Source organism: Nematolebias whitei, chromosome 1, assembly GCF_014905685.2.
Source record: "Nematolebias whitei isolate Nwh7 chromosome 1, NemWhi1, whole genome shotgun sequence".
NCBI lineage: Eukaryota > Metazoa > Chordata > Actinopteri > Cyprinodontiformes > Rivulidae > Nematolebias > Nematolebias whitei.
In genome coordinates this window covers 78,291,235-78,300,062 of record NC_056498.1, presented here as the reverse complement: position 1 = coordinate 78,300,062, position 8,828 = coordinate 78,291,235, and the positions used below count along the sequence as shown (strand labels likewise).

Sequence of the window (8,828 nt, the reverse complement as noted above, 5' to 3'; positions counted from 1 at the left end):
ATATATATTATCAAATTAAATTAAATACTGTATAAGTAAACACAAAAAAATAAATAAAAACATAAAAAATTGGAAAAGAGCTTTTCTGGTTACATAACTTCATTTGATTGTTGTTTATGTTAAAAATAATAACATTAAACTGTTTTTTTCTCTTTGGCTGCTGTTTAAATAAGGTCGACATGGAGAATGTTGAATATAAAAAGATTAGGTAATTATTATTTTATGCAGGATTACCTTCCAAACACAACTGGAACTCGAACCAGCTGCCCCAGGAGAAGGTGCTGACCACTAAGCCACCAGAGCCAAATATACTGAAAACAGTAAAATATTTAAAACTTTAAGGCTAAAACAAACAAACACACACAAAAAAACTTGTTTATGAAAGCTCTGACAATTCCATCCATCCATCCATTTTCTTTACCCGCTTCTTCCATTTTGGGTCACGGGGGTCGCTGGTGCCCATGTCCAGCAATCACTGTGCGAGGGGCGGGGTACACCCTGGACAGGTCTCCAGTCCATCACAGGGACACATAGAGACAAACGAGACAAACAACCATTCACTCTCTCACTCACACATAAGGTGACAATTTAGAGTTACCAATCAGCCTAACATGCATGTTTTTGATCTGTGGGAGGAAACCGGAGCACCCGGAGAAAACCCACGCATGCATGAAGAGAACATGCAAACTCCACCCAGAAAGACCCCTGGACCGGGGTTTGAACCAGGGACCTGCTCGCTGAGAGGCAGCAGCTCTACCAGCTGCACCACCGTGCTGCCTATTTTACATACAGTATCTATCTATCTATCTATCTATCTATCTATCTATCTATCTATCTATATATCTATCTATCTATCTATTTCCCCGTTGGCTACTCCCTTCTTCAGGGGTTGCCAGAGTGAGCTAACCTGTATGAGGACTTGGCGATTGATGCACTTCCTGTTGCTACCACAGCCCTCTGTGCAGAGCAGAGAGCTGTCATCTAGTGTGCCTGGGGGAGCAGGTGGTGGGGGTTAAGGGCCTTGCTCAGGGGCCCAGAGTGGGGCAAATGAGGGTGGAGTCAGATGTGGTTGTTTCACTTTTCCCACCCACATTTTAATGATGTTGGTCAGGGGGGATGAAATCGGCGACCTTCCGATCACAGGCTCACCTTCTCTAACCTCTGTGATACCACTCCTCCATAAATTATAAATTTAATAAAACTAAAACCATGACACAAAACATAAGTTTTTCTTTTCTACACATCAAGTGGAACAGGTCTGACCCTCAGCCCGTTGTGTATCTATAAAAATCCAACTTCAGATGAAAAACATGTTCCTGCCCTCACCTGTGGTCAGGAACTCTGAATAGACTGAAGGAACCAGATCCTGGACCCAGGAGGTCTAAATGAGTCCTCTCTGCAGGGTAGCTGGACTGTCCCTCAGAGATCAGTTCTCCAGGAGACTCGGAGTAGAACCGCTGCTCCTCCATATCCAGAGGAGACAGTTCAGGTGGATCAGACATTTGGGGAAGGATGGACTCTGGACGTCTCTCTAGTGAGGAGTTCTGGACACGTTGAACTGGGAGGAATCCCGGGGACGACCCAGGACATGCTGGGGGGACTACGTCTCTCAGCTGATCTGAGGTAGGGGCGGACTGGGAAAATAATCCACGCTGGGAATTTGATACCATCCTCAAATCACATAAAATGAAATTATGTTGCCCTGCATCTTGCTATGCATAAACTCTTTTAAACTCACAAAGATTAAGACAATCAATCATAGTTTCATACAGCAAACGAGAGGTACACAGGTGGTGCACTACAGATGTGTCGGTTATTTTTAATCACATTAAACACATTTTTAATTTAAACAAATTTTTACTCACATTTGTAAAAAAACAAACAAACAAACAAAAAAACCCTTCATAAGAACCACAAAAAAGATTAAATCATTTCATCTGGACCAGTTTCTTTAAGGGAGAAATGTTTCGTCTTCCATCCAGAAGACTTCATCAGTCTGTGGCCTGCCAACCAAATCTGTCCTTTTTTTTTTTATAAGAACCAGTTTTCACCACTACTACCAGTACACAAGCAGGCAGCGCAGACGATCACTACTCAGCCTCTTTGTCCAATTCCATTAGAACCTCTTTCTCTGTTGCCATCAAAAGAAATGCTTCAAGGTTCTCTTGACTGAGAGAGGTTCTTAGGTGGTTCTTCACCAACTTCAGGGTGGAGAAGGTGCTCTCACAGGCAACCTGAGTGATGGATAGTGTGAGGAGGAACTTGTAGCTCAAACCAATGAAATGATATGCACCAGTGTGCAGACTGTATTGTGAAAGGAGAATATAACAACATACTGGGCAGTTTTTACACGTGGAACAACTTCTCAACAGCTCCACACTTTCATCAGTGTCCTCCATGCATTTGTCTGTTTCATCGCTAGAAGCAGTGGTCCTGATGTTGTAGTTATCCAATGCTGACTGTTTTAATCTGTGCACAGCTGATCAGTTCAGCCTGTAATCTATCAACACTGGCACATGAATCAATTTCCAGCAAGCATTTGCTGAGCTCTGTGTCTGGAAGGCCTTTCTCCCTGATATCTGGGAAATGTCCTGATGACCTGATGATGCTGCTCTTTGGTCCAGCACAGAAGAACATCATCAGGCCAGGACTCTGGCTACACTCATCTCCAGGTCAGAGGTCACTCGTTCAGGGATGAAGATGTTCACATCCTGGACAGAGAGGAACAATGGTTTGAGAGAGGAGTGAAGGAGGCCATCTTTTTGAAGAGAACCTGTCCATCATTAAAGAGACGCAGAGGTCTCCGTGTTCAACTGTCCCCCTCTTACAATGCTGTTATTGCTAGTATCACTCAGCCCTCTGTGAATAGCAAGCGGCCATCAGGGTGCTAACGAGCCATCGTTAGGCTGATGGTCCTCCATTATGTGAACAGCTAGTTCCGGACGTCAACAACAAACTGGTTGATCCACTATGAGAAGGTGCTTATAAGACTGAGTTTGTTGCAGCTCCTCAGACAAAGTCTTTTAGATTAAAGATGAAACGTTTCAACAGGTTTTTTTTTCCAGACGCACCATCACTCACGCTGCAGTTCAGAGCAACACTCCTGAGATTCAGCAGCGTCCTGGAGACCATCCCAACAGGGTCTGGCTCTCCAGTCCGAACTAGTGGAACTCCTGATGAAAGACATCATTTCCAGGGTTCCCCATGGGCAAGAAAATGTGGATTTTACTCCCAATACTTCCAGGTGCTGAAAAAGACAGTCGGGATGAGCCATGTTCTGGACCTGTGTATTTGAAATAAACCTGGTCATCATAGCATCCTTTTATCACAACTGGAACATATTGTTGGTCTTAAAGGCTCAGTTTCAACATGGTTCAAGCCCTTTTCCGTTTCCATGGGGAATACTCTTCTTAATTGGCACCTGTTCATTGTGGTGTACCTCAAGGGTCCATTTTGGGTCCTCTTTTGTTCTGTTTATAAATGCTGCATTTGGAATGCATTTTTAGAAACACATTTATTTTCATTGCTACGCTGATGAGATCCAAATATATATTTTTGCTTTAAATCAATGTCTCTGTCCCTGCAGCCTTTGTTGTTTAAAGGATGTTAAAGACTGTCTGGCCTTGAATGAAACCAAAACTGAAGTTGTTTTATTTGGAAATCAGACTCCTGAAATTCTTGGTTCTCTTGCTCCTCATTGTTCGTCAAGAATCTTGGGTTGTTTTTAGACAGCTCTTTTAAATTTAAGAAGCAAATGTCCTCAGTTGTCAAAACCAGTTAGGCTACGTCTAATAGCCAAAGCAAAACCTTAGTCCTCCCAGTGGTGTAGTCTACGCGATACGTGGGTATATGGAGAATTAAAACTCCAGTAGTGGGCTAGGTCTACTGTAACTTTAAACAGTTGTAGGGTCAAGAGACAAACATGTAGCATCAACACAGTATGAACATTCAGGAATTGTTTCTATAAGAACATTATCAAATATTTTAAGTGAACAGTAAGATCGCTCCTCCCATGACCAAATGTAAGCTAACCTTGGACAAACAAAGATAGCTATAATGTGGAGGTAGTGAAGCTCACAGTGTTACCTGAGGCCTTTAGTGAGGCATTTCTGCATTATCAGCTAACGTTAAGGCAAAGAAGATGGGCAAAAGAAAAAATCTAAGCTACTAATAACTTCAAATAGTTACTGCAGTCGATGTTTTCATGCCACAGAGCGACACGGGGCAAGAATTCAAAGAAATTCAGTATGTAAGTGTAAATTTTACATTACACAACTTATTAAACACTTTGTACAAAATCAGTTCAGTGTTAACTGATCATAAACAAAGACTAAACTTATACAACCACAAGCTGCTACACAAAAAACACACAAAACAAAACACAATTAGCATTAACCTTTAATTTAGCCATTAATTAATGTAATTATGACAAATAATGGAGGATTTACCTGCAGTTACCTTCATACAGACCAACATGTGGTACTTCCTGACTGTAGGGTCTTGAACACTGGTGTTCCACAGGGTTGCGTGCTATCGCCTCTTTTATTCTCTATATACACAAATGAGTTGCAACACAGCAGTAAAGATTTCACATTAATTAAATATGCTGATGACATTGCCCTATTTGCTGGACTGAAAGACACCAACAGTCCCTCCTACACCCAGCTCATAGATCAGCTCTCTGCCTGGTTTGATGACAGTTTCCTGGCTCTTAATGTCAGATAGTGTTATCAACACAAACTCGCTGGGGTCTTCCTCTTAAAAAATTGCTAATCCACAACACAAGATGGCTGCTGACATTAGATCACATAGGCGCTTTAAAAGTATATGTGGCTGAACCGTATTAAAAGCTGATGAAAAGTCCATGAATAATATGCGAACATATGTCTTTGGGTTGTCTAAGTGATTATGGACCTTGTTGAGGAGGGAGAGGGCGGCATCCTCCACCCCTCGGTTAGTCCTATAGGCAAACTGCAAAAGGTCCATATGCTCAGCTGTAACAGACATGAGTTCCCTGCTCACTAAGCGCTCCATACATTTGCATAATACAGATGTGAGGGCAGTTGTTCTGAAGTCATTCAGTGACTTTGCATGTGTTATTTTGGGCACTGGGACAATAGTTGACACTTTCCATGCTTGTGGGAAAAAGATTGTGTTAAGGAACAACTCAAATATCTGTTTGAACACAGGACCCAGCTTTGCAGCACATTCTTTTAATACTTTTCCTTTAATCCCATCTGGCCCAGCTGCTTTATGAGGATTGATGTTCTGAAAAATTGAAATTACCCAAAATTACATGTCATATTCCCCATCTATTCATTTTCACTAATTGACTATATATATATTAAACAACAAATATGTTCTTAATCTCAACGAGACTTTACCTGGTAAAATAAAGGTTAAATAAAATAATATAATACAAGGATTTTAATGATCAGATAATTTATTAGTGGAGTTTATGAAGGGTAAACAAAATCTGTATTCCTGGACATTTCAACATTAAACTGTTTTATTCCAGATCCTATTTGTTAACCATATTCTAAAATTTGCAATATCCTTTGTAAAAACTTTAAACAGTTGTTCTATTAAGTTTTGGTCCATTTAACTAAGTTAGCTGTGCTGACTGCAGAGTTTTCACCAGAGTGTTTCTGTCTTATTCATCAAAGTTCAGTCAGGTCCTCTGGACAGTTTCTGTCCAGAGGACCTGACTGAACTTTGATGGATTTTTCTATCTGGATTATTGAGCATGAATCAGGATGTTTCTGTTTTCCATTACAAACAAAAATTAATTTACTGCACTTTGCTGCATCAGCGCCAGTGCTTTTCTCTTTTTCATCCTCTCACTGTCAAGAGTTTCTGACGGAGCAGGGCAGGAGTGAACCTGATAATGCAGGGAAAGTTAGGAATCCAAGATTTACAAAAATAAATGTTCTTTAATAACAACAACAACAACAACAACAACAACAACAACAACAACAACAACAATAATAATAATAATAATAATAATAATAATAGGAGGAGCAGGTCCCTGGCTCAAACCCCGGTCCAGGAGCCTTTCTGTGTGGAGTTTGCATGTTCTCTCCGTGCATGCGTGGGTTTTCTCCGGGTGCTCCGGTTTCCTCCCACAGACCAAAAACATGCATGTTAGGCTGATTGGTAACTCTAAATTGTCCCTAGGTGTGAGTGAGAGTGTGAATGGTTGTCTCGTTTGTCTCTATGTGTCCCTGTGATGGACTTGCGACCTGTCCAGGGTGTACCCCGCCCCTCGCAGTGATTGCTGGACATGGGCACCAGCGACCCCCATGACCCAAAATGGAATAAGCGGGTAAAGATAATGGATGGATGGATGGATAATAATAATAATAATAATAAAAAACCAAAAAGGCTGATGTGGCAGCAACTTATAAAAAACAGGGAATCAGAACAGGCTGGCAGGACAGAACAGGACAATACCCAACGACAACGCGACAAAGGACAAGACTCACAGACAGACTTATATACACAGACATGACAGGACATAATTACAAACAGCTGGGACCAGACAATGGAGAAATAAATAAGATAAAGTGCTGTCCGTCTGGGTCCATGATGGATTCTGTACGTTTGTCTTAAAGCTTGTATGATCCATCCTACAAACTTTAAGACTCAAACCGGACAAACGTACAGACATGCGCGCTCCGCGTGCGCACATATAACCCTCCCGCACTCTGAGGACACTTGAGTCCACCAGAAGAGGTGTCTGTGGAGACGTCTGGACCTCCCTGATCCAGATGTTGCTCTTTCAACTTAAAATGGGACAAAAATTCCTTTTGTAGTTTCCCAGACAGAGTAGGTTCATTATGGCTGTGACTCTGGAGAAAAGGAGCTCCTGAGTTTAAATCTAAACAAATCTTCTGCCCCTAACACTAAATGTATGGATTAGACTGAAGCCAACAGCCAGATTAACAAAAAACACTTATTTTAAATAAAAGTTTTAAAAGCTTTTAACTGAACATCGTTTTAAAGAACACAGAAACAGTTTGGTCTCTTTGTGCTTTATTGCCTTTTTCAGAAAGAAACAGGTGCAAACAGTGAAGCGGTTCAAACTGAAATGTTTATTTCATTTCCTGCAGATTACCCCCCCATCCTGACCCCCACCAGGTGACCTGAAGCTCTAAGGCACACAAACCTCATCTGTTCCTGTCTCCAGAACAGCTGATGAACAGAGCTCTTCATCAAAACGTACACATCCTCAGCGTGACTCTTGGACAGTCTGTTTTTAAAGTGCCGCCTTTAAACGTTGAAATCATTCAGTTTATTTACAGAGAGCAGCACATTAAACTCATACAAAGCAGAAAAATGTTGGCTTGGTTTAAACTTGTTGTTGGTAAATAAAGGAGCATTCTGGGAAGTTTTATTTGAATAAGTGATAAAGGTGCAGATTGATTTTTGTCTGAAGTGATCTGATCCCTGCAGGATCACTTACAGGAACAAAACAAAGTGCTTTGAATCTGCACAGGTACAAAAAACAAAAAAACATTATTAAAAGAAAGTGCTACCAAGAACCCAGCTGTGCTCTGATTGGTCAGCTGCAGCAAAAAGCTCCGCCCACCATCAGCTTTCCTGAGTTTTCATTGGACATAACATTTTTAAACAGCCCTGAGAGTAAAGCCTTCAAACTCCTGATTTGTCCTGAAGTTTATGATGATTTTTAATGAATTATTCTGAAAGGAACTGATCCGTAGAAAGACTCAAGTCGCAGCATTATATTTGTGCTTTTATTTATTACCTTTTTCTGTTGCTGTCAGTAAACATGACTGCTCCTGATAAAGCCTAAAACTCACACTAAATGTTCTTTGGTAGCATTTCTTAAACTCTCCTGTAACTTTACTGCCCTCTAGTGTTCATCAGGGGAAAAAATCCTCTCTGTGCATTTAGTTTTATATTAGCTCACATGGTGATGATGCTTTGCTTTTACAACCAAGGGCTTCTTTACAAATAAAAGTGTCCGGTTCCACAAATAATTGCTAGTGGAAAAAGCCTTGGAACCGTACCGAGCCGAGTCGAACCGTGCCAAAGAGGTGCTATGAAGAGTCTCTCCTGGTTGGACGTTGCTGTGGAGTTCTACCTCTTATCTTGGTTGGATGAAAGAACACAAACACACTTGCAGGCTGCACTAGTAAACATCGAGCAATAAAACAGCAGTTCCACATGCATGCAGGCTGCGGCACCAGACACTCCACGGCTCAGAACGGCTCAAAACTTTAAAAAATTTGTTAAAAATGTGGATGTTTTAAGTTTAAGAGTTAACATTTTAAAAAGTCATTTTTAATTTGATATTTGTCTTTCATGGTGAAACAGCTTTTAAATATTTAGTTTACTTTGGAAAATATATAAAAAATACAATATTTTAAAGCTGTCCATCTTCCCCTTATTGTTGTAACTGGTTGTTGTAAAGGATCTTCTGAGCGTTAAAATAAATCCTCTTAATTTCAATCATTTAAAAACTCGTGCGCTGTAGTAAAGTTTTCAGATTTCAGCATCTCGTTGTTTCTCTTCTGAATCATTCCAACTGAAGGTTTGATGTTTGCCTACTGTAGGTTAAGTTGTTACATTTAGCTCAAGTTTTAAAGTTTTAACAACAAAATGATTGACTTGATAAACTAATATTTATATGAACATTACCTTCATCTAATGCACCTGAGAGACTGAAGGCTGCGCTGCTTTAAACTGGAGTTAAGGCAAAACGTCCAAAACATAAAATAAACAATCTGCTCTTTGACAAAACAACTCCCTGAGAGACCTGAGACAGGACAGAGGGACGGAGGTGAGAGACCCTGAGACAGGAC

General features: G+C 40.7%; 2 protein-coding genes across 2 annotated transcripts in view; both read right to left on the bottom strand.

Annotated features, from left to right (window-relative positions):
• nfkb2 (nuclear factor of kappa light polypeptide gene enhancer in B-cells 2 (p49/p100)) overlaps positions 1-1,502 on the bottom strand; it is a 38,200-nt gene extending 36,698 nt beyond the window's left edge. The window contains exons 1-2 of the mRNA XM_037698164.1: positions 1,327-1,502; positions 235-311 (exon numbers count right to left, since the gene is read on the bottom strand). Coding sequence (XP_037554092.1) covers positions 235-311; positions 1,327-1,502 — 253 coding nt within the window. The remainder of the gene's footprint in view (positions 1-234; positions 312-1,326) is intronic.
• Positions 1,503-8,409: 6,907 nt separating this feature from the next.
• The window catches only part of LOC119413597 (glutamate dehydrogenase, mitochondrial), a gene marked incomplete in the record, with an annotated part of 52,602 nt that continues 52,183 nt past the window's right edge, over positions 8,410-8,828 (bottom strand). The window contains 1 exon segment of the mRNA XM_037680657.1: positions 8,410-8,802.